The sequence below is a fragment of the Ranitomeya variabilis genome, chromosome 3 (genome assembly GCF_051348905.1).
Source record: "Ranitomeya variabilis isolate aRanVar5 chromosome 3, aRanVar5.hap1, whole genome shotgun sequence".
Classification (NCBI taxonomy): domain Eukaryota; kingdom Metazoa; phylum Chordata; class Amphibia; order Anura; family Dendrobatidae; genus Ranitomeya; species Ranitomeya variabilis.
Genome location: NC_135234.1, coordinates 362742687 through 362769612, shown reverse-complemented (window position 1 = coordinate 362769612; position 26926 = coordinate 362742687). Strand labels below are relative to the sequence as shown.

Genomic DNA, 26926 nt, shown 5'->3' with positions numbered 1-26926 from the left:
AGCCGCCAATGTTACCTGAAAGAGGAGAAAAAGACGTTAGATTATACTCACCCAGGGGCGGTCCCGGTCCGATGGGCGTCTCAGGTCCGGTACAGCGCTTCCCATCTTCATTCCATGACGTCCTCTTCTGGTCTTCACGTTGCAGCTCCGGCGCAGGCGTACTTTGTCTGTCCTGTTGAGGGCAGAGCAAAGTACTGCAGTGCGCAGGTGTCGGGAAAGGTCAGAGAGGCCTGGCGCCTGCGCACTGCAGTACTTTGCTCTGCCCTCAACAGGACAGACAAAGTACACCTGCGCCGGAGCCGCAACATGAAGACCAGAAGAGGACGTCATGGAATGAAGATAGGAGGTGCCGGAGCGGACCTGAGACACCCATTTGACCGGACCACAGCAGGACCGCCCCTGGGTGAGTATAATATAACGTCTTTTTCTCCTCTTTCAGGTAACATCGGGGGCTTATCTACAGCATTACAGAATGCTGTAGATAAGCCCCTGATGCCGGTGGGCTTACCTCACCATCGATTTTGGGAGGTGACAGGTTCCCTTTAATTGCTTCATTTTTTTGGTAAGCCACAATCTTTTTGTTCTTCTTGCTAAATGTGTAATAAACTTTGAACACATGATAAAGTAAATGTTATAGTTAATTCCGGTCTCCGAGTTTAGCCATGGGATCTAAGAAAGTTATAATATGAATAGCTGTTAAATCAAGACTATAATACATATAAAAATATGTGCTAATTTTGTCTTCTGTATTAGCTTGCTTATATTGATAAAATATACATTGTCATCAATATAATTATAAGTTTTTATACTATTGAAATGTAAGTTTTTTGTATACATTATAATAGAAATGACAGTGACTTGTATATAATAATAAATTGTAACTAAATACATGCCATAAAGATCAAATGCTGCATCCATTATTCTCAGGAATATTACCATTCATATTTCATTCAAAATTACATATTTATCTACCTGGGTGTAATTTTAGGAGAAAATAACACATTCTTTCACAGAAAAATATATAAAGTAGATCATTGATTATTGATAGCATTGTGTGTTGTGTCAGGTAGCAGAAAGTATTCAATGCAACAAAATGTTAATTCGGCAAAAAAAAAGTCACAATGCCAAAACATTTTTTTTAAAGCATACTATGTATTTCTAAAGGAGGACTTTTTCTTTTTATTATGTGAGAATCTTTTGTGAAATCTCACTAATTCCTAGTGGAAAATTATTCTTTCCACCTGTCAAAGGCCTGTTAGGGTAAGGACACACCGCAACTGGGTATCGAATGTCAATGTATTCATACATTTTTACCTGGAATAACAATGGAACAGCACAACACAGACTTAACAGAAAAAAAACAATGTAGAAAAAAAATACAGTGGCACGGAATACAGCAATATGTATGAAGTCAAAGGCATTAGGTGGCATTTTTTCTTTTTTTCAAGAATTCTACTTTTTTGGGATCAAAAGGAGCACTTTTTATCAGGAGATTTGTGTGCAAGACATTTGTGTGAGTAACAGTCTAAAGGTGAAGGGGTAATATGGTGAAAATAAGTTATCACCTAGCCAAAGGATAGGTGATAATGTGTGGATTGGTGAGTCCACCACATAAAGAATGATAGCCGTGGCTGATGGGCGTCTGCTCTACCACACCATTTCGTAATGGGAATAAAAATTCCCCGATTTATCAGTTGGTGTAGGTCCTGTGGAGAGGTGATAACTTGCTTTCACCAGAGAACCCCTTTAATGGTGAGATAGGGGGTCCTTATTCTTTACCAGTTTGTCATGGATGAACATCTCTCTTACTTTCTTGTATGAGTCGTTGCTCTTGAACTATGCTATGTACTTGATCCATTACAGTAGTACGCTTATCACCTTTATTAATTAGCTGTGTTGTGACGAACCACATTCCACTTCATTAAAAGGAATATGTCATCAGAAACGACCCTCTGTCCGAATCGGATTTTTATGTTTAAATCTATTTGATAAAAAATGAGTGATAATGTTTCATATCATGATCTATGTTTAAAAATGATAAATCTTGCAATTTTCACACTGGCCATTAGGGCTAATCTGAACCCATGTTTCCTGTTCTTTCAGGAAATTCACATGTACATTAGCAGCAATAGTTTGGCTCAGACCCTATATTTTGTATTAAAGCATCTAATGGGAGCGTGCAAAGATGATTGTAAAGGTAGGATGAGTTGTGAATGGTGAATCATATGTTATCAGCTGTGTATTGAAGTGTTACATGTCATTGTAATCCTGTCTATGATGATAATGAGACTTCTGAAAACTCTTTTGTAAAGCACAGGATTTACTTGTCTAAAATAGCCTCTTTAACCAAATTGAAAATTGTAAGATTTCAATTTAAAAAAAAAAAAATACAGATTATGATTTAAAAAAAAAAAAAAAGATCGAAAAGCAAGCAATAGGTCATTTTTTGACAACACACTCACTTTAAAGGATAGTTAATTAACGAATAATATATATATAGTAGCCTTTATCATGAATTATGAAGTGTAAATTCTGCATCCTTTTTTTATATTTATCCTTCTTATATTAGCTGCTCCTAATGGTCAAGTGTGTTTTATCATTCGAAAAATAAGAAACTTGTTTTTATTATTTCAGGAGCCGAGTAAAATTGTTATACAATGAAGGAAGCCAAAGTGCTCCATAGGGCTCAAGACAATAAAATGTTCTGATATATTTTTATATATTTCTAGGTGTATAAATACATTTCAGTTGATAAGACACCGAATCCAGCAATATCTAGATATTACAGTATGTATGAGGAAAGTTAAGGTACCTTCACACTAAACGACTTTGCAACGAGAACGAGAACGATCCGTGACGTTGCAGCGTCCTGGATAGCGATATCGTTGTGTTTGACACGCAGCAGCGTGTCCAGAACTTTATTTGGTTGTCAGATCGGCGTGTATCGTCGTGTTTGACAGCAAAAGCAACGATGCCAGCAATGTTTTACAATGGTAACCAGGGTAAATATCGGGTTACTAAGCGCAGGGCCGCGCTTAGTAACCCGATGTTTACCCTGGTTACCATTGTAAAAGTTAAAAAAAAACACTACATACTCACCCTCTGATGTCTGTCAGGTCCCCCGGCGTCCGCGCTGCTGCTCAGAGCTTCCTGCACTGAATGTGTTAGTGCCTGCCGTAAAGCAAAGCACAGCGGTGACGTCACCGCTGTGCTTTAGGGCCGGCGCTTACACAGTGCAGGGAAGCTGAAGGCGAGGGACGCGACAGACACGGCAATGTAAGTATGTAGTGTTTGGTTTTTTTTACATTTACACTGGTAACCAGGGTAAATATCGGGTTACTAAGCGCGGCCCTGCGCTTAGTAACCCGATGTTTACCCTGGTTACCCGGGGACTTCGGCATCGTGGGTCGCTGGAGAGCTGTCTGTGTGACAGCTCTCCAGCGACCACACAGCGACGCTGCAGCGATCGGCATCGTTGTCGATATCGCTGCAGCGTCGCTTAATGTGACGGTACCTTTAGTCTAGGCTTATCTTTAGGCTTAGGACAAAACAAACGAAGCACAAATTCTTAGGAAAGTTCATCCACAGTGCACATTAAAAGGATTGCTCACCTTCAGGGACATATTTTAGACTTAAATGCATATATTTGGGGCTAAAAATCATGCGTTTCCTGAAAAAAAGTGCACGGCTTATGTGGTCTTTTTATTACCCTGCACATTCAACATTGATGTGGTCTGTGTTCATAAATCAGATGAGAGGAGCTGAGAACTAGACACATAAGAAAGTTATAAACTCCCTGTTGGACAATCGTCGTGGCCTGACTGATGGATTGTGACTTACACTGAACCTGTCAGTAACTTTTATCCCCCTCCCCCACCCACCATCAACCATTGATATGATTATGCAGCCCTTTAAAAGATAAGACAACCAATCCATTGATGACCCCAAAGTCCTGCTCTAAGGGAGAAATCATGTTTTGAAACCCTCCCGTAGTTGATTGACAGGTTGTTTGCTGTCAATCGTCCAGCTAAGGCTGCTAGTGAGGGAATACAGTGGAGTTGTATGTGCATTGTTATCCCCCAATGTACTTCCAGACACATGTATATAGAACTTAAAAACATGGTTTCTCCCTGCTGGAGCAGCACTTTAGGCTCATAAATGGATCCACTGGCATATCATTTAAAGGGCTACATAATCATATAAATGGTATGTGGGGGTTTAAGTTTCTGACAGATTCCCTTTAATTCATTCTGTACCAAGCAATCGACAGCGCAACACAGAAGTTATATAAGGCAACCAGTGCAGAATTTGTAATGAAACCCAATCGCAAAAATGATTTTTAGCCAAATTTACACGCATTTAAGTCAGAAAAAAAATATTCTCAAATATGTAAAACCACTTAAATAAGAAAATTCAGATTCATGCATGTGAAGACGAAATGAAGCGAGAGATAAAAATAACAATGAAGGCACAAGTGAATATCTTCCAGATTGATCCTTTCCGAAGGAGAGAAGCAGTGTTAAAGTGCACCTGTCCGTCTAGCTTCATACAGCATGCAGTGGTTGTAGCATTACAGCATTCCTGGAAACAGTCAGCATTAGTGATGGTAGCGCAGGATTTAGTGCTGGTGAAACAGGTATTGCTGCAGCCCGCCTCATAGGAGACAACACTGTTTTTCACAATTTTTTGCAACTGTATGGAAAAAAAATAAATTGTTTAATTATATTGTTTATATTATATTGTTTAATTTTATTGCATGCATATGGGTTTATGCTGTAGCAGTATATCTAGGATAGGGTTACATCTCATCTTTGGGGAACCAGTGACCAGGTTTTTCCTACTCCAAAGAGCAGCATGACGTAGGGTAAAGAGACCCTGATTGCAGTGATGTGACACTTACTAGACTGCTTGCTGCAGTTTTGGTAAAATCCCTGTTTTCTCTGATGTAGATCCACCCGTTTTCTGAATACTAAACTCTGCATAACCCCGCCCCCACTACTGACTGGCAGCTTTCTGTGTATACTGTGCATAGGCAGAAAACTGCCAATCAGTGGTGGGGGTGGGGTTATATAGAGCTCATGAATATGGAGGACTACATGGCAGCAGGTTTATTAGTCCTCTAATCTCCTGCTGAGAAAACAGTGATATTATTGAAATTATAAGAATCTGGGTCTATGTCTCTACATTATTCTACTCTCAGATTAGGTGGCAACAACCTGGTGACAGATTCCTTTTAAGAAAGTGTTACCCAAGTTCTCAGTACAGTGTTTATTTAGTCCAATAGCTTATCATAATGCACAATCCCACTTGCTTTGGTGGTAGATGTGGACCCCTTTACATCTTGAGCTATACAGCTTGCACCAATGGTATATGTGCCCCTGGTCGTGTGTTCTTTCACTCCAGTATCAGATACTGTAATCATCCTATTAGTTATTGATGTCCTCCCCACTAGTTGGCTGAGCGAGACTTGGCTTCACAGTGCCACCCGGGGAATGTACAGTGGAGCTGGGTGTACTGCCCATGCTTCAACTCTGCACTGCGCATGCCCAGGGATGTTTCAAGACTTTTGACACTGGTATTGATATCTTGTGAAAGGTTCAACTTTCAGTTATACTATATTATTACAACCTATTAGATCATATTTCCCGGCCAACAAAATAACTTTTTGTGGTCTTAGCTAACCCCTTTATTACTTATTTTTTGCCATTAACAGTGCTAGTCCAGTAAGGCCGTACTGGGCCGCAGGCCTTCAAAGGGAGGACGCCATGACAGGGTTAAGTGATAATACATGAGAAAGCATTGGGTTGAGGGAATTTTGGGTGGGGAAGGGTTAATAAATTTGAATCAGGGGAATGATGTATGGCTAGGGGGAGGGGGAATGGGGAGAAGAGGCGGAGTAAGGGCGGGCAGTATAAGGGGCAACGGCCATCTCAGTGGGGCAACCATTTTAGGTCCCCCACCGTACTAGAAACAAGCTCAGAGCTGATTTTAGTTATGGAGATTGAGGCGATTTTGCAGCAATTGAGAGCGGCTGCGGGAACCAGAGGTGCGGGATGGCTGCAGGCATCCATTCAGGGCCTGCTGCCTGATGAGGGAGCCGACCAACCCCAAGGTTTAAGTGCAGGGCGACGGACTCGGAGGTCTAGGCCTCCGGAGCGCCTCAGCCCTGAGGCTACCCCCAGGGTAGCCCCTCTAGGGACCCTCCGGCCGCGGTCACGAAGCGTCGGCAGCCGGCGCGTAAACCTGCGGCTGGGAGGAATCCGCAACACCGGCGGGGCCTGCAACAGGGGGAGGTGTCGGCCTCCCCTGCAGCGATGGCGTCTGGAGGAAGCGTGGATCCAGGAGCAGGAGCGGCCGCTGCCCAACCAGGAACGGGCTCGGCTCGGCGGGGCAGAGAGGTACTGAAGAGCACACGAGGGCCTGCTAGTCAGGTGCCTTCAGCGCAGGGGGGAAGCCGGCAACACGAGCACTCACCAGCAGCAGAAGGAGCCAGGGATCCGGGGTCAGGAACGGCTGGGGCCCCTTCGGTTCGGCCCCAGGCTCGGCATTCATCCAGCAGCAGTGAGGAGTCGGCGGGGCGAGCATCAGCACGCAGGGCGGCTGGTGAGTGGCAGTGGGGAGTCTCCTCCTGCTCATCGGCTGCTGCTGCTGCTACAGAGAGCAGAGCTGGACGTCCCTGTGCTGCAGCTGGGAGGGGGAGGGGGAGGGGGGGCGAAGCTGACCGCAGGCATGGAGGAGATCGCTGTGTAGTAGGAGGGAGGGAATCTCTGGCCACTGGGGAGGGGGAGAGGAGGGGGGAGCATGGATTAGGCCATTCATTTAGAAGAAGAGGATCATCAGATGGATTTGAACCAGGACATGTGGGACGTATGGACACTGGGGACGCAGCGGTCGAGTCAGGCTGGCTGCACACTGCATCAACTTCCATGGGACAGCACGAGGATGGAGGAAGCACGCGCCCAGAGAGATCGCGTCAGGACGCCGGATTGGCGGCTGCTGGGAACACAGCACCCAGGCAGCCAGGTGAGCGAGACTGCACTTCTTTTTACTTACCTGCACTAGCCTCAAATGTGAATGCAAGGGGGGAGGAATTATCTGTTGGGGGGGCTAGTGGCGGCTCTGGTGTTTTATTACAAAGTCTTAAAGATTTAGTGCGGTTATGGGAGGCGGGGAGTGCGCAGGGTACGTTATCTCCCTCGGCGGCTTGGTTAGGTAATAGAAGGGGTATAGGGGATGGAGAAAGAAGTCTGGAGTCACGTCCTGTGGTACAGAGCGAGGTAACGGGGGTTACTGCGGCGGCTGGGGACGAGGCGGCTTCGGGCAACGCAATAACGGGTCAGGTATCCACGGCAGTTGATAACGGGGGCAAAGATAAAGATGAAGCAGTGCGTTTAGGGGATGCTGCAAAATGTGAAGTGTATGTCTGTTTTGAGGGGCCTCTGGGAACACATTTAAAGCAGGAAGTAAGGGATAGGATTTGGAAGGGGGAATACGTGGAGATATTCTCACTTCTCCCACTCGAACGTTTTAATTTAGACAGGGTCAGACGGGATGAGTATAAAAAGGAAGACGAGGAGAGGAGACGTTTTCGTTTGATACCCCGCACATTCAATAATTGGTTACAGGCTTTCGCTATATTGGCTAGTGTGATTGGGGAAAAAGCGCCAGAAAATTGTTCGCCCCTATTCTGCTATATGGATACCATAGGGGAGGCATATAGAGTATACGGGGGACAAGGATGGTTGAGATATGATGAACAATTCCGCCAGAGGAAAGCAGTTCGTCCAAACATTAGATGGGAACATAAAGACATAGCTCTATGGATGAGAGTGACGGCCCCTGGAAAAGGGGGTTCGGGTTCACAATCGTTTCTTGGGGGCACCGGGGGTTCAGGGCAGTCAGGGCACTCGGTGGCAGTACAGAAAGGACTGTGCTTCTCATACAATGACGGCGCATGCAGGTTCGGCGCCAAGTGCAAATTCAAACACGAGTGTTCCGCCTGCGGAGGTAATCATGGGGTGTCGAAGTGCTTCAAGGGAGGAAAACAGAAGGGATCTGAGGGTTTTGAAAAAAGGGGTGACACCGGTTCGGCTGGAAGAGATGGAGCACTTCCTAAATAAATACCCTGACAAAGAGGCTGCAAAATTGTTGCGTGATGGTTTTCGGGAGGGATTCAAGATCCCTTTTGTTGACATGGAGGTGAGGTTATCAACCAGGAATTTGAAATCAGCCAGGGAATTCCCAGAAGTGGTCACTGAAAAGTTGCAAAAAGAAGTGGCTTTAGGTAGAATGGCTGGGCCGTTTGACACAGCCCCCATGGTTAACCTGAGAGTGTCGCCATTGGGGGTTGTACCAAAAAAGGAGCCTAACAAGTTCAGGTTGATTCATCACCTCTCATTTCCGAAGGGCTCTTCGGTAAACGATGGAATTGACCCCCAATTGTGTTCTGTGTTATATACTTCTTTTGATTCGGCAATGTCATGGGTTAGAAAATGTGGACAAGGGGCCATGTTGGCAAAGACGGACATTGAGGCAGCGTTTAGACTGCTACCAGTTCATCCGGACAGTATGCATTTGCTTGGTTGTTTTTGGGACGGGGGATTTTTTGTGGATCGTTGTTTACCGATGGGGTGTTCATTGTCATGCGCCTATTTCGAAGCATTTAGTACGTTTTTAGAATGGGTAGTTAAGGACGTGACAGGACTCGGTTCTTGTGTTCATTATCTGGATGATTTCTTGTTTGTTGGGTCGGCCTTTTCTTCGGATTGTTCGGTTTTACTTCACTCGATGGAAGGGGTGGCTAAAAAATTTGGCGTTCCGTTGGCAGCGGAAAAAACGGTTGGGCCTGTTACATCTTTGAGTTTTCTGGGTATTGAAATCGACACGGTGGCAATGGAGTGTAGATTGCCTGAGGACAAACTGGTGAACATGAGATTGGAGGTGAAGCGTGTGGGTAGCTTGAAGAAGGTAACACTTCATGAGGTCCAGTCGTTGCTTGGTAAACTGAACTTCGCATGTCGGATCATGCCAATGGGAAGAGCCTTTTGTCGTAGACTTTCATTGGCCACGGTTGGGATTAGGGCGCCAAATCATTTCATACGGCTTAGAAGGGATCTGAAGGATGATTTGAAAGTTTGGGAATTTTTTCTGGATTCATACAATGGAAAGTCACTCTGGATTGCGCCGGTGGTGTCGGCGGAGTTTCTCGGCATTTTGGTCGGTTCAGCGGACGAATCGGGTTTTTCTTTGTTTTTTCGGAACGAATGGTTAGTGGCCGAGTGGCCAAAAACGTGGAAAGAGAACGGTTTAGTGGCTGATATTACACTACGCGAAGTTTTTTCCTATCGTGGTAGCTTTGACACTATGGGGAGGCAATGTTCGAGACAAGAAAATATGTTTTTGTTGCGGCTCAGTTGGGGCCATGGAGGCTATTAATTCGTTGTCATCATCAAAACACTCTCTTCTGCGAGTTTTACAACAATTGGTTTGGGCTGGTTTGAATTTTAATTTGTGGGTCACGGCGGAACTTGGGGTTTTGAAATATAACAAAATTCTTGAAGCTCTTTCTTCTTCGCAGTGGGATCGTGTTCGGGAGTTGGCACCGCAAGTGGAACCCACGGGGAAGGTTTGTTCAGAGGAGCTTTGGAATCTTCCGCTGGGGCAGTGAGAGACTTGTTGGCCAGATCGCTGTCGGCTGGAACTTGGTTGCACTATACGAGGGCCTGGGATTCTTGGGTCCGGTGGAAAAATCAGATGGGTGCGGATTTAGAGGACGAAAGCAAATTGATTTTATTTATCGGTCATATCTGGGAGTCAGGTTGGTCAGTGTCAAAATCAATAATTCGTTATCAGGCTTGGCTTTTGGCTTTAAACTTAGAGGGTTGCAGGATTTGACAAAAATCGTTTCTGGTCCGGCAGGTGGTAAAAGGCTGTCGTAAAGGCTGGAAGGTGTCAGACGGTAGGCGGCCGGTGTCATATGAAGTTTTATTAAATCTGGAAAATCAGTTAGAGGCTGTGTGTTCGGATATGGGGGAAGTAATTTTGTTTAGATTAGCATTTTCTCTAGCATTTTTGGTGCGTTTCGGTTAGGTGAATTGGTTAGTCCTTCCAAGTGTAAGAAAGGTGGTATACTGAGGCAGGATGTGGACATGTTTGGGGACAGGCTAGTGATAATTTTGCGTTCTTCCAAAACGGATACTGCAGGTAAAGGTTGTCGAGTGGTTCTTTTTGAGGTAAACGGCTCTCCAGTTTGCCCGGTAAAATGTTTGAGGGAGTTCCTGTCTGGTCCAGGTTCGGGGGATTGCCCATTGTTAGTGCATAAGGATGGGTCATTTCTCTCCCGTTTTCAATTTTTGACTGTATTTAGACGTTGTTTGGAAAAAGGGGGCATTTCAGCGAAGAATTTTAGTGGGCATTCATTCCGGATTGGGGCGGCAACGGAGGCTGCCAGGAGGGGTCTAGGAGATGAAATGGTTCAGAGGATCGGTCGGTGGGAATCAGTAAGATTTCGTTCTTACATTCGCCCGTCTTTGTTGTAACGGATTGATCTAATTGACCACAGTTTTCCTTTTCAGTTATACGGTGTTGATGTTTCCTTTTCTATTTTCAGAGCCGAGGCAATTGCTTATTTGGATCATGGGTCATTCATTTGTATTCTGGGCGGCATTGAGGGCCGACGTTCGGCCGGACGGGAGACAACTGGGAGTGCCCCGATCGCGTGGAACCCTGAGGTGGATCGGAAAAAGGGGTATGATGTGGAAGCAATTGCTGTCGGAATTCCACAGATTTGTTCGATTGGATCGGGTGCCAGACTTGTTGGTGGTTCATTTGGGGGGCAATGACTTGGGCAAACGTCCCTGTAGGGAACTAATTAAGGATATCAAGTTTGACATGTTACGGCTTTGGTCTATGTTTCCACGTTTGTTGGTTGTTTGGTCGGACATTGTGCCCAGGAAGGTTTGGCGCGAGGCAAGATCTGTTCATGGTGTGAACAAGGCGAGGATTAAGTTAAACAGAGTGATTTCACGTTTTATGGTGAGAAATGGGGCACTTGTGGTTCGGCATAAGGATCTGGAGTCTGGGCAAGGGGAATACTGGAGGAAAGATGGGGTCCATTTAAATGCGATAGGTCTAGATTTGTGGTGTCTGGCGATTCAAGAGGGCATTGAGAAAGGTATTTTGGTATGGCGTGACATAAATGTTTGAGGGGTCAGAACATTTATGCTGGTGGCGTGGGGGGGGAGGTCCTCGAGGTTGGTGGTGATGGAAATGGTGGATCGGAGGGGGGGGGGGATCTCTAAGGTCCTGGACTCCCCCGTGGGTGAACAAATTTGGAATGGAACAAAAAGATCACATGAAGGTGATAATTAGGATATATGGGTAATTTTGGAGGAAATTGGCCGGGTGAGTCTATGGGCGTCTCTGAGCTGGAGCGTAGCGGCTAGAGGCAAGACGTGACCTGGAGGCCAAGTTTTACGGTTATGGAAGACAAGTTTTTATGGTCTGGAGGCCAAGTTTATTACATTTTGGGGCCTCGAGGACCACCCTCCCCGTGGTTAATGTTTAATAAATAAACTGTTTGTTATTATGTGTTAATAAACGGCTGCTGTGGCCAACTTATCCAAATACCATTGTGGTCAGTTTTTTATTTTAGATAAAGTGGTCGGGCCGTTTGGTTGAAGGGTAAAAATGAGGAGTAAAAAAGGTGGGTAGAGAAACTCATGGGGATTCACGTATACCAACTGTCAAGTAAGGCCGTACTGGGCCGCAGGCCTTCAAAGGGAGGACGCCATGACAGGGTTAAGTGATAATACATGAGAAAGCATTGGGTTGAGGGAATTTTGGGTGGGGAAGGGTTAATAAATTTGAATCAGGGGAATGATGTATGGCTAGGGGGAGGGGGAATGGGGAGAAGAGGCGGAGTAAGGGCGGGCAGTATAAGGGGCAACGGCCATCTCAGTGGGGCAACCATTTTAGGTCCCCCACCGTACTAGAAACAAGCTCCCACCCACCCTCCCTTTTTTGTTGGTTGCTTTGGAAACGTTCATAGGTGATGTCAAGGTCGTTAAGAAAAAGGGGTTATTATCGTTGTATTGCTCGAATTATTGCGTTATGTTTTCTGTTGTTTTGTCGCGGCAGCAAGGCGTGGGGGGGGAGGTCCTCGAGGTTGGTGGTGATGGAAATGGTGGATCGGAGGGGGGGGGGATCTCTAAGGTCCTGGACTCCCCCGTGGGTGAACAAATTTGGAATGGAACAAAAAGATCACATGGAGGTGATAATTAGGATATATGGGTAATTTTGGAGGAAATTGGCCGGGGGAGTCTATGGGCGTCTCTGAGCTGGAGCGTAGCGGCTAGAGGCAAGATGTGACCTGGAGGCCAAGTTTTACGGTTATGGAAGACAAGTTTTTATGGTCTGGAGGCCAAGTTTATTACATTTTGGGGCCTCGAGGACCACCCTCCCCGTGGTTAATGTTTAATAAATAAACTGTTTGTTATTATGTGTTAATAAACGGCTGCTGTGGCCAACTTATCCAAATACCATTGTGGTCAGTTTTTTATTTTAGATAAAGTGGTCGGGCCGTTTGGTTGAAGGGTAAAAATGAGGAGTAAAAAAGGTGGGTAGAGAAACTCATGGGGATTCACGTATACCAACTGTCATGATGTCCTGAAGCCTGCACGTCTTCATTAGCTTTAACACATGAGAGATTCTTCCTGCCTCACTGTGTTGACATGTAACCGTGACGTGATGATGGAGGCTGACCGACCAGCCTATTTGAGTAAGTGAGTCAGTCCAATTCTCTGTTAAAGGAAATCTGTCAGCAGGTTTTTACAGTACAAACTATTTACAGTGGGGCAAAGAAGTATTTAGTCAGTCAGCAATAGTGCAAGTTCCACCACTTAAAAAGATGAGAGGCGTCTGTAATTTACATCATAGGTAGACCTCAACTATGGGAGACAAACTGAGAAAAAAAAATTCAGAAAATAACATTGTCTGTTTTTTTATCATTTTATTTGCATTTTATGGTGGAAAATAAGTATTTGGTCAGAAACAAAATTTCATCTCAATACTTTGTAATATATCCTTTGTTGGCAATGACAGAGGTCAAACGTTTTCTGTAAGTCTTCACAAGGTTGCCACACACTGTTGTTGGTATGTTGGCCCATTCCTCCATGCAGATCTCCTCTAGAGCAGTGATGTTTTTGGCTTTTCGCTTGGCAACACGGACTTTCAACTCCCTCCAAAGGTTTTCTATAGGGTTGAGATCTGGAGACTGGCTAGGCCACTCCAGGACCTTGAAATGCTTCTTACGAAGCCACTCCTTCGTTGCCCTGGCAGTGTGCTTTGGATCATTGACATGTTGAAAGACCTAGCCACGTTTCATCTTCAATGCCCTTGCTGATGGAAGGAGGTTTGCACTCAAAATCTCACGAAACATGGCCCCATTCATTCTTTCATGTACCCGGATCAGTCATCCTGGCCCCTTTGCAGAGAAACAGCCCCAAAGCATGATGTTTCCACCACCATGCTTTACAGTAGGTATGGTGTTTGATGGATGCAACTCAGTATTCTTTTTCCTCCAAACATGACAAGTTGTGTTTCTACCAAACAGTTCCAGTTTGGTTTCATCAGACCATAGGACATTCTCCCAAAACTCCTCTGGATCATCCAAATGCTCTCTAGCAAACTTCAGACGGGCCCGGACATGTACTGGCTTAAGCAGTGGGACACGTCTGGCACTGCAGGATCTGAGTCCATGGTGGCGTAGTGTGTTACTTATGGTAGGCCTTGTTACATTGGTCCCAGATCTCTGCAGTTCATTCACTAGGTCCCCCCGCGTGGTTCTGGGATTTTTGCTCACCGTTCTTGTGATCATTCTGACCCCACGGAGTGGGATTTTGCGTGGAGCCCCAGATCGAGGGAGATTATCAGTGGTCTTGTATGTCTTCCATTTTCTAATTATTGCTCCCACTGTTGATTTCTTCACTCCAAGCTGGTTGGCTATTGCAGATTCAGTCTTCCCAGCCTGGTGCAGGGCTACAATTTTGTTTCTGGTGTCCTTTGACAGCTCTTTGGTCTTCACCATAGTGGAGTTTGGAGTCAGACTGTTTGAGGGTGTGCACAGGTGTCTTTTTATACTGATAACAAGTTTAAACAGGTGCCATTACTACAGGTAATGAGTGGAGGAAAGAGGAGACTCTTATAGAAGAAGTTACAGGTCTGTGAGAGCCAGAAATCTTGATTGTTTGTTTCTGACCAAATACTTATTTTCCACCATAAAATGCTAATAAAATTATAAAAAAACAGACAATGTGATTTTCTGGATTTTTTTTTCTCAGTTTGTCTCCCATAGTTGAGGTCTACCTATGATGTAAATTACAGACACCTCTCATCTTTTTAAGTGGTGGAACTTGCACTATTGCTGACTGACTAAATACTTTTTTGACCCACTGTATATGTGCATGTAGCTCTTTCAAAGTCTACTCCACCAATACCTTCCGATTTCTCAGTAATGGAGGAACAGACCGGCCATGTAAAGGCATTGCTGGACTTGTCTGTGAAGGGGCTACTGTCATGATCTCTGCAGGCAGAGATCATAGCAAGCCTATAGAGGGACAAGCTCTCGGAAGATGGAACTATACTGACCATGAACTAAGCCTGCCGCGCAACTAGAAATAGCCAGGTAGCATTTCCTATTTATCGCTAGATGCCCAGCTCTGGCCTAAGACCTAAATAGCTAGCAGAGGGAAATATAAGACCTGGCTCACCTCTAGAGAAATATTCCAAAGAAGACAGTAGCCCCCCACATATAATGACGGTGAGTTCAGATGAAACAACAAACGCAGCAGGAAAATAGTCTTAGCAAATTTGAGGTCCGCTTACTAGATAGCAGAAGACAGATAGTATACTTTCATGGTCAGCAGAAAAACACTAACAAAACACCATCCAGAGATTACCTTAAACTCTGGCATTAACTCATAACGCCAGAGTAGCAATCCCTGATCAACGAGAGCTTTCCAGACACAGTAACAAAACTTCAGCTGTGAACTGGAACAAATAGGCAAAACAAAACATGGACAAAAGTCCAACTTATCTAGTAGTAGTCTAGAAGCAGGAACAAGCACTGAGAGGCATCAGATAACATTGTTGACCGGCAAGAAACCACCAGAGAAATGAGCTTAAATAGCGACACCCACTACTGATGGAATCAGGTGAAACAGGAAAGAGGATGACAAGTCCAATTCCACAAGCGGCCACCGGGGGAGCCCAGAATCCAAATTCACAACAGTACCCCCCCCTCAAGGAGGGGGCACCGAACCCTCACCAGATCCACCAGGGCGACCAGGATGAGCCCTATGGAAGGCACGAACAAGATCAGAAGCATGAACATCAGATGCATTGACCCAAGAATTATCCTCCTGGCCGTAACCCTTCCAGTTGACCAGATACTGGAGTTTCCGTCTGGAAACACGAGAGTCCAAAATTTTCTCCACAACGTACTCCAACTCACCCTCAACCAACACCGGAGCAGGAGGCTCAACTGAAGGTACAACAGGTACCTCATACCTGCGCAATAACGACCGATGAAAAACGTTATGAATGGAAAAGGACGCAGGGTCTCCAGCTGAACGAGACTTCAGGGACAAATAAAGCTTACAATTATTTCGGAAATTCTGGAAGCTAGCTCTATTCCCTGTGAAGAACTCCGGCAAAGGAATTCTCGGCTCAGATACCGGAGCATGTACCACAAAATCTTGTAAATTTTGTACTTTCGTGATGAGATTATTCAAACCCGCAGTTACACTCTGGAGATCCATTATTGTCAGGTGCACACAGAGCATACAGAGATTAGGAGGAGAGAGAGAGAAAAGACTGCAGCAAGGCAGACTGGAGGAAAAAAAAAAAAAAAAAAAATTTCAGCAGACTTCTTATAACTCTCCTTTCTCAACCTGGGTCTTTAACACTTTATGGGCCGGTCAAACTGTCATGATCTCTGCAGGCAGAGATCATAGCAAGCCTATAGAGGGACAAGCTCTCGGAAGATGGAACTATACTGACCATGAACTAAGCCTGCCGCGCAACTAGAAATAGCCAGGTAGCATTTCCTATTTATCGCTAGATGCCCAGCTCTGGCCTAAGACCTAAATAGCTAGCAGAGGGAAATATAAGACCTGGCTCACCTCTAGAGAAATATTCCAAAGAAGACAGTAGCCCCCCACATATAATGACGGTGAGTTCAGATGAAACAACAAACGCAGCAGGAAAATAGTCTTAGCAAATTTGAGGTCCGCTTACTAGATAGCAGAAGACAGATAGTATACTTTCATGGTCAGCAGAAAAACACTAACAAAACACCATCCAGAGATTACCTTAAACTCTGGCATTAACTCATAACGCCAGAGTAGCAATCCCTGATCAACGAGAGCTTTCCAGACACAGTAACAAAACTTCAGCTGTGAACTGGAACAAATAGGCAAAACAAAACATGGACAAAAGTCCAACTTATCTAGTAGTAGTCTAGAAGCAGGAACAAGCACTGAGAGGCATCAGATAACATTGTTGACCGGCAAGAAACCACCAGAGAAATGAGCTTAAATAGCGACACCCACTACTGATGGAATCAGGTGAAACAGGAAAGAGGATGACAAGTCCAATTCCACAAGCGGCCACCGGGGGAGCCCAGAATCCAAATTCACAACAGGCTACATACACATGTAAATAGTTTGGGGGGTGAGATCCTGCTGATATGATTAACTTTAAACCTGATTTAACCAGAAAAGAAGGCTGACATGGATACTGAGCTACTGAACGTAGCCGAACAGTCAACCCAAGCTTCACTGGTCTTGTGTGGACATGAGGAGGAAGCTTTACTGAAAACAAAGAGAACATGGAGGTTCCTAAACCCCCAACTCTGGCAATTATATTGTTAAAAACGTGCAACTTTCATTATTATTCTATACTAGCTGAAGAGCCCGGCGTTGCCCAGGCATAGTAACTAAGTGTGGTTAGTTATAACAAATTATAACGATTATATTGCACATAAAGCACAGCTTTTCTCCTTTATAGTCGCCTCCTCTGGCAGCACCTCACACTCCTCTTCCATATACAATTGGAAACACTTGATCCTGAGAGAAATTGCACTAATTGCAATAAAGCGTATTGTATGCACAGCCTACTTCTTCTTCTGCAGCACCACACTTTTCTCCTTTAGACCTTGTTCACATGTTATTTGGTCAGTATTTTTACCTCAGTATTTGTAAGCTAAAACTTGGAGTAAAACAATCAGAGGAAAAGTATATTAAAAACACGTCACCACTTCTTTATTTTTCTCCCACTCGCGGTTTTAGCTTATATATACTGAGGTAAAATACTGACCAAATACTGAATGTATGAATGTGGCCTTATACACAGCTTCCACCAGCAGCGCCTCACTCTTCTCTATACACAGCCTCATACTGCAGCAGCAGTGGAGAGGGGCGTGGCTTGATACATACACACTCAGCTTTATATATATAGATTTTAAGTCCAATTAGGTAATATTTGAAGGCCAACTAAATAACTTACTGTGGCCATTGAAAATGGTTTTATCCTCTTTCTGGTCATAAAAATAGATCTCTATCTAATATATGAACAGATTAAGAAATTATTCTGCATAGACTGGTCATCTAGGTGGGACATTTAAAGCATTTTAAATTTAAAATTGCCATTTTTTTCTATTGTGCCTGATGCGATATACAGTATGTGTTTAAAACAAAGATTCTAGAATATGTGATGCATAAATTACCTCACAATGATTTATTCCAACTTGACATTGCTTTGTCTGGGCTGCAGTCTGGGTTTTATAGCAGTCCGTCCCATCACACTTAAATGATCGACATTTCTTATCCTAAAGGACAATACAAGACTTCATATTATCACAAAAAGGACATAGACATTGCACATATTGTATATATGAAAATTGATATAGTATGTATGCAAAAGTTGGGGGCTGAGGAGAAGAAGACACATGGTGGGTTCACTAATTGATGTAGAAGCAGGGCCAGAGCTATTATTAGCCTGCTGAATTACAGTTTTGGAATAAGAGGCACCCCAGATACTCCATACTCCTCTCCAGACAGACTCCGGCTTTATATGATAAAGGGTGATGAAAGAGTCGTACTATTAAAGCACCACTCCAGCGTTTTTGATTTTTTTTCTCAGTGCTGGAATGGTGCTTCTAGATAGATTGAAGAGATGGATTAGGTTTGAGATGAAGACTGTGGTGAGGTTTGGGATGAAGTCGGATGGGATCGGGTCAATGCCCAGGTGGAGAGATGTGATCTTGAGAGTAGAGTGGAGAGTCAATCTTCTGTAATGGTGGAGAAGTTGGTTTTGGAGGAGGAGGGCTGAGCAGTTAAGAGGAAGGGCTCTGGAGGTTGTCGACCAAAACTGTCTCTGATGTTATCAATCTTCTGCTTGAAAATGAGGCAATGTCTTCAGCTGAGATGAGTAGAGAGGGAGGGGGTGCTGGGGGACGGAGGAGAGAATTGAAAATGTTGAATAACTGTTTAGGGTTGTGAAACAGGGAGGATGTGAGACATGAGAAGTAGGTTTGTTTTGCTGCAATGAGTGTGGCCTTGAAAGTAGTGTGGGACTGTTTGAATGTGGTGAAGTGCTCGTTGGAGTGGGATCTTTTCCATCTCCTCTCAGCAACCCTTGTAGCCAGTCTCAGTTCTTTGGTCAGGCTGGTGTGCCAGGGCTGTCTGTTGATTTTGTGAGCTTTGGTATGTGTGAGAGGGACAACCGATTTCAGAGCTAAAGCTATTGTGGTGTTATATAGAGCGGCAGCGGCATCCGCATTATGTAGGGAACTTATGTCTGTAAGAGGGAGGAGGGATTCAGACAGTGAGTGGAGATTGAGGTGTTTAAGATCTCTGCGAGGGTGTGCGAGTTTGTGGAGTGGGGATTGTGGACAAGGAGTGGAGAGGGAAGAAAATTTAAATAGGTTGTGGTCAGAAAGAGGTAGAGGTGAGTTAGAGAGGTTAGATAGAGAGCAGAGGCAGGTGAAGATGAGGTCCAATGTGTGGCCATCTTTGTGAGTGGCTGCAGAAGATTATTGATTGAGGCCGAAGGAGGAAGTGAGAGATAGAAGTTTAGTGGCAGCTGAGAGGTAAGTGTCAATGGGATGTTGAAGTCACCCATGATAATAGTGGAGATGTCAGCAGAAAGGAAATGAAGTAGCCAGGTGGTGAAGTGGATGAAAAAAGTGGGGGCTGGCCCTGGCGGGCGGTAAATGACAGCCATTTGGATGTTGGAGGGGGAATCGATGCTGCACACAGAGTGCACCTCAAAGGAAGAGAGGGTAACAGAGGGTGGTAGTGGGATGTGGGTGAAGGAGCAGTTATCCGACAGGAGAAAACCGACTCCTCCACCATGCTTGCTGCTGGGGCGGAGGGTGTGGGAAAGGCGGAGTCCACCATACGAGAGTGCAGCAGGAGAGGCTGTGTCAGTGGGGGTGAGTCAGGTTTCGGTGATGGCGAGGAAGCAAAGTTTGTGAATAATGAAAAGATCATTGATGTAGGAAATTTTATTGCAGACAGAGCGAGTATTACATAGAGCTCCTGTTAGTGGGACTGGAGAAGCAAGGGTTGGGCAAATGGGTATAAGGTTAGAGAGGTTACAGAAAGTGGTGACAGAGTGTGGATGGGAGGTAGAAATGACTGTGGGAATGTGGTGAGGAGGACCAGGATTTGGAGCAATATCATCGGTAGTGAGGAGAAGTAGAGAAAGTCTTAGCAGGTGGGAGCAGGAGAGGGCTTGAGGGGGCTGTCTGTGTTTGGAGACAGAGGATTATATGTTGAGGAACAGTTCTGAGGAGGAGGTGAGATGGATGGGGAGGATTGAAGAAGAGTTGAACAGTTCCTTACTAGATGTAGGGATTAGGGGAGTTAGCAGAAAGTGAAGGATTATAGGGGTGAGAGTGAAAACAAGCACAAACATTTTTTACAGTGACTGTATCCAGTTACCTTCAGTTCCCTTCTGGTTCAATTCTGGATTAATTTTTTTATCTGATCGCCACACTAATGCATTTCAATATACATGCATGGAAATGCACTATGGCTGTCATTTTGACAATGACAAAAACTTTTTAGACCCTGCTTATAGTAGAGACTAATAGGTCACTGTGCTTTGCAGACCAAGACTCCGGCTGCCATGACAACCAGTCGCTTTGATGGGGTGCCAATGTGGTGAGAGAGGGAGCCCAATCCTTCTCATAACACTCTAAATGGCACAATTGCTATTGATTGCAGCATTTTGAGGGTTAAACATCCAAGATGGTGCTGCCACCAGCCTTGGCTGTTACAGGAGGAGCTCAGCTATCAGTTAAGCCGAGCTTCTGGCCGAGATTCTGCGGGCATATCTCCTGTGCATGCATAATCTCCATAATGTACTGGTACGTCCATTGACAGGAAGTACCCACAAAATATAGCGTATTGTCAGGTAGAAGTTAAAGGGTTGTTCTTTTCTTCTTTCCTCCTTTCTTGTTTCTACAAGCACTTTGTAATTTTAACCATTTAAGTAGTTGAGACAACACCTTTAATAACAGGTACTAGAACTAGAACTTTGATGGCAGGATGATATTTATTTTGCAAAGTCAAAAGGAAAGAGAATACTTTCTTAATGTTAATAACTCTTAATACTTACACTGTATACAATTGTTGTTGTAGTAGTGGTAGCCTTGGTCGTGGTAGAAGTGGCTGTAGTCATCATCACCTGTGTACTTGGAGCTGTACTGTTTTCTAGGGCGCAATAAGATTAATAATGAGTAATGTGAAAAATGTAACTATTTACAATAAGTTCATCTCTATTTTAGTGTCCTGATCCCCCTGATGGAGCCAGTGTTTTTCTGAAACATACCAGCCCTGAAATATAAGGGGCAGTGTCTGCAGAACCTACCTCGCAGTGAATTTAATAGTAAAATATAGTTCTCAGCATATGAAGAGAAGTCACTAGTAGGCATGGGAGGACCCATGGATGTTCAGGTCCATCGATTTCGGCCGAAGTTTGTAAAAAAAAAGTTCAGTTCAAGTACCAGAAAGGTATCCGAATTTGATCCCGGACCCCATTCAAATGAATGGTGGCCCGAACATCTGGCGGTTCCCACACTGTCATCTATATGACAGTGCGGAAAACACCGGCTTTGATCGGAGGTAACCTTACTGACGGTACCGCCACAGTGCTGTGGTTCCCACACTGTCACATAGATGACAGCATTTGAGCCAGCAGCTGTGACCGGCAGTGAAAAGGTTACTGACGGTCACGCATTAGCTGATGGCTACTACTCTCATCAGCGTATGTCTAGTCTTGCTGATAGCAGTGAGAGCACGCAAACGCTGATGAGAGTATTCACAAGCTGGTGCCTATGCACAGTGAGAAATATGTCAGTGAGATAATTAATGCAGTGCATGCAGTACCTTACTGTACAAAAATAGTGGGGATCTTCCTTATTTTTTACTAATCAGCTAAAGTAAAGCAAACAGCTGGAGGCTGGTGTTATTTTTCTGGGAAGGGGCCAATTGCTATGAAGCTTCCCAGGCTATTAATATTAGCTCACAGCTGTCTGCATAGCCTTTACTGGATATTAAAACGGGGGACCCCACAAAAAAAAGTAGGGTCCCCCCTATAGATAACCAGCAAAGGCTAAACAGACCAGGCTAATATTAATAGGCTGGGAAGGGGGCCCTCAGACTAATAACATCAGCCCTCGGCTGCCCCAGAAATGGCGCATCAATTAGATTCGCCAATTTTGGTGCTTAGCCTCGGCTCTTCCCACTTACCCTGGTGCGATGGCAAGAGGAGTAATGGTTTTGGTTTGATGTCAGCTGGTGTATGTCTACTGACATCAAGCCCAGAGATTAGTAATGGAGAGGTATCTTTCAGACACCCCCATTACTAACCCTGTAGTGAAAAGAAAAAAAGACAAACAGAAAAAAGTCCTTTAACTGAACAAAATACTACTCAAATCCCCTCTTTTTCCCATTTATTAACATAAAAATAAAAATCAAAGTAATCCTCACCTGTCCGCCTATAATCCATCTAATATACACTCACCGGCCACTTTATTAGGTACACCTGTCCAACTTCTTGTTAACACTTAATTTCTAATCAGCCAATCACATGGCGGCAACTCAGTGCATTTAGGCATGTAGACATGGTCAAGACAATCTCCTGCAGTTCAAACCGAGCATCAGTATGGGGAAGAAAGGTGATTTGAGTGCCTTTGAACGTGGCATGGTTGTTGGTGCCAGAAGGGCTGGTCTGAGTATTTCAGAAACTGCTGATATACTGGGATTTTCACGCACAACCATCTCTAGGGTTTACAGAGAATGGTCCGAAAAAGAAAAAAAATCCAGTGAGCGGCAGTTCTGTGGGCGGAAATGCCTTGTTGATGCCAGAGGTCAGAGGAGAATGGGCAGACTGGTTCGAGCTGATAGAAAGGCAACAGTGACTCAAATCACCACCCGTTACAACCAAGGTAGGCCTAAGAGCATCTCTGAACGCACAGTGCGTCGAACTTTGAGGCAGATGGGCTACAGCAGCAGAAGACCACACCGGGTACCACTCCTTTCAGCTAAGAACAGGAAACTGAGGCTACAATTTGTACAAGCTCATCGAAATTGGACAGTAGAAGATTGGAAAAACGTTGCTTGGTCTGATGAGTCTCGATTTCTGCTGCGACATTCGGATGGTAGGGTCAGAATTTGGCGTAAACAACATGAAAGCATGGATCCATCCTGCCTTGTATGGAGCATCTTTGGGATGTGCAGCCGACAAATCTGCGGCAACTGTGTGATGCCATCATGTCAATATGGACCAAAATCTCTGAGGAATGCTTCCAGCACCTTGTTGAATCTATGCCACGAAGAATTGAGGCAGTTCTGAAGGCAAAAGGGGGTCCAACCCGTTACTAGCATGGTGTACCTAATAAAGTGGCCGGTGAGTGTATACTGTAATTGCCAATCGGCTCTGTCACAACTTCCGGCGATTGTGTCGCTATCCCACAATACACCGCGGCCGGAAGCTGTGACAAAAATGGCACAGCTATTCCATCGGGAGTTCAGCGGCGCTAGCCAATGAGCGGTGCCGCACGACTTTGGCGGGGGATTTAAATCCCGCACAGCACCGCTCATTGGATCAGCCGGTGCTGCGTGGGATTTGAATCTCCCACCATGGTGTCAAAGGAGAGAGTGGTCCAGACGTGCATAGGTGCAGATGCTGCCACCAGACTGACAGGCCTCAGCAGGAAACGTGCAGCAGCAGGCTGTTGTCCAGTTGCAAAAGGTCACACCTAGAGTCCTGACTACGCTGTTCAAGACCCGATTTCCCGATGTGCGCCGGTCAAGACCCAGAGTCCCGACCATGCCAGTCAAGGGCCGAAACCCAGACCTGCACCAGTCAAGACCCAGAGCCCAGACGACGCCAGTCAAGAGCCAGAGCCCAGTCCTCTTTCACTCAGACCTGGAAGACACCCGACGTCGGCCAAGCTCTGAAGATCTCTAAGGAGACTCCTCCAAGCAGGGGATGCTTGCTGTGGTGAACAGGAGACATGAGTAAATTGGGCCATCACTTCGAGCACTGACGTACGATACAGAGGTTGGCATGGGCTGGGGCAGCGGACAGGGAAGGGGTCAATTGAAGCATAGGATGCCCAATGTGCTTTGGTAGACTTTGTCAGGATGACTTGCGGCCTAGCAGAAGAAATCACTACGGGAGTAGGCTGCACAGTAGCTCTCACAGGAACGGGTATTTTACCCTGGTTTGAGGGACATAAGCATAATCCTCAAGAAGCTTCTCTAATGTTTAAAGTGAACTTTAAGACTCATTATATGCCCTATAGTGTACAACCTACTTTTCATTAATCAGTTTCACCTTGTTAACTGTTTTCATAATTACTGCAATTTCCTGCCATATCTGAGGAAATAAATAGCTAACTGACTGCTCCTCGTGTCCCTCTGCGTGTTGCATCTGATCACCTGCTTTACAACTGTGCTCTGCGTGATCCAAAAGTGACTTTTATAAAGTAAGTTTGTGGAGTATCCGAACAAGGCTCCATAGGCTTTCATTATAACAGTGACTTCCGGCTCATGCATAGAGCATAGAGTGAGTTGGCAGGTCTCATTTGTTGTGACATCACTGAGAAGCGAAGGAGAATGGCGCTGGATTCCAGAGAGAGCAGTGGTAGGTGAGTATACTAATACACTCACACTAGGTTACATTCATTTAAAGAATAATAATGTTAGTGGGAGTGCTTCTTTAAACTCTGAGAACACTGATCTCTGCAGTTTATCCCCTTAGATGCTGTGGCCAAATTTGTCCTTCCCCTGTATGCAGGAGGAAGAGAAGGTGATTCATGTTCCCTTTTCTTTGATTTCCTTGAAATTTTGTGCAGGCTCAGAAAAATCTTTTATCCAGTCTTCTCTCTTTGTTACATCTTGTGCAGGTGCCCATCTTACACACTCAGCGCATGCGCAAAATTTCAATGGGAACAATGCTGCTTCCTGCAAAGCCAGTGTTGTCAATCAATGAAGACAGGAGCAGAGATACAGGAAATCACAGAGTTGGGTTGGTGCACTGAAACACTTAACCACACCAAATTTTCACCAAGCATAATATGATAAAGAAGGTCACTTGCGGGGGCGGCGTTGGTCTCTGCTCGCTTTTTCTCTCCTTACAACGTGCTGTTTTAGTGCCGGTTCATCACTTCTCATCTAAGCTGGCGAGAGAGCACATTTTCACTGCACTGAGATGAACATTGCACAGTGGCATGATCCTACTAAGCATCCATTGGAATTGACAACTGATGTCACTAATGAGGCTTTATTTCGGGGTGTGGGTAGGGGATGCGGGAGTGACAGTAGTCTCTGCCAACTAATGACGACTCTTTTGAGCATGCACTGGGAATCTAAAATTAAGTGTCATCACACAGGAAGCCTAAAAAAATATTAAGCAGTTGGATAGAATAGTGATGGAACAATAGGGACTTTTTAATTAAATTATATTAGAAATATTAGCTTATAACATTAAATAGAGATTTAGGAATAATAAAATAAAATTTAAAATAAACTGTAAGGGCATCTGATGATATAAATACTAGTTTCTATTCTAAGCTTTTGATGGTTAGTTGCAATTAATCTTGTCCACGTTGACCAAAGATGCCAAGGATGATGTGAGAAGTTTCTCTATTAAAACATTTCTATATACTCCTAAAATAAATATATTTTTTGCAGCTATGGACACAATTCTAAACCATTTCAGTAAATCTGGAACATTTGGGGCAAGTTCTGGGTTTTAGTTATCAATATATTCAGTAGGTCTGGTTCTGTAGGCATCACTAAAGAATTGATATACAAATAATTATACTGAACAATGTGTATTTATTAGCATATTATCTGTTTATATGTGAATCACTTACCAATGTAGGATTGCGAGGGAGCTGTTAAATGTGCTTGGTATTGTAACAGACAAACATTTTATAGGCATACACAACCTAAGGGTACCGTCACACATTGAAATTTTCATCGCTGCGAAGGCACGATCCGTGACGTCGCAGCGATCGTATGAATATCGCTCCAGCGTCATAGACTGCGGTCACACGTTGCAATCACGGCGCTGGAGCGATGCCGAAGTCCCCGGGTAACCAGGGCAAACATCGGGTAACTAAGCGCAGGCACCGCTGTGATCTGCTCTCACTTTCCGGCCGGCACTCAGAGCAGGAAGCAGACGGCAAGGGACCTGAAGGACACCGACGGGTGAGTATGTACTGTTTGTTTTTTTACGTTTACGCTGGTAACCAGGGTAAACATCGGGTTACTAAGCGCGGCCCTGCGCTTAGTTACCCGATGTTTACCCTGGTTACAAGCGAAGACATCGCTGGATCGCTGTCACACACAACGATCCAGCGATGTCAGCGGGTGATCAAGCGACGAAAGAAAGTTCCATACGATCTGCTACGACGTACGATTCTCAGCAGGATCCCTGATCGCTGCTGCGTGTCAGACACTGCGATATCGTAACGATATCGCTAGAACGTCACGAATCGTAACGTCGTAGCGATGGAAATTTCAATGTGTGACGGTACCCTAAGGTATGGACTACTTGACAGTCTCTAAAGGTCCATTTACACTGTGCAGCGTTAAACAACCACTGACAAACATGTTTGCTGGTCGGCGGTCATTTAATAGCCTGTGTTCACAGCTTGATCCCACTTCAGATGCACACTGAATAATCTGATATACAGTGGTGTGAAAAAGCACTTGCCCTCCTCCTGACATCCTATTGTTTTGCATGTTTGTCCACTTAAAATGTTTCAGATCACCAAATTTAAATATTAGATAACAAAAGTAAACACAAAATGCAGTTTATAAGTGAAGGTCTTTATTATTAAGGGAAAAAGAAATCTAAACCTATAGGGCCCTGTGTGAAAAACTGATTGCCCCCCCCCCCCTTAAAATATAAATTAACTGTGGGCAATTTGAACTTTGTTTCCCAAAGATGTGATAAACCAGTCACACCCAGGCCTGAATATTGCCACACTTATTCTCAATCAAGAAATCACTTAAATAAGATCTTGTTGACAAAATGAAGTAGACCAAAAGGTCCTCAAAAGCTAGACATCACACCGAGATCCAAAGTAATTCTGGAACAAATGAGAAACAAAGTAATTGAGATCTATGAGTCTGGAAAAGGTTATAAAGCCATTTCTATAGCTTTGAGACTCCAACGAACCACAGTGAGAGCCATTATCCACAAATGGCGAAAACATGGAACAGTGCTGAACCTTCACAGTAGTTGCTGGCAGACCAAATTTACCCCAACAGTGCAGCAACAAGTCATCCAACAGGTCACAAAAGACCACACAACAACATCCAAAGAACTGCAGGCGTCA

General features: G+C 44.6%; 1 protein-coding gene across 1 annotated transcript in view; it reads right to left on the bottom strand.

The window, feature by feature from the left end:
• Positions 1–3393: 3393 nt before the first annotated feature.
• Positions 3394–26926, bottom strand: part of LOC143818238 (uncharacterized) — a 208967-nt gene continuing 185434 nt past the window's right edge. The window contains exons 8-10 of the mRNA XM_077299601.1: positions 20686–20780; positions 17786–17887; positions 3394–4692 (exon numbers count right to left, since the gene is read on the bottom strand). Of these exons, the coding sequence (XP_077155716.1) occupies positions 4420–4692; positions 17786–17887; positions 20686–20780 (470 nt within the window). The 3' untranslated portion in view covers positions 3394–4419. The remainder of the gene's footprint in view (positions 4693–17785; positions 17888–20685; positions 20781–26926) is intronic.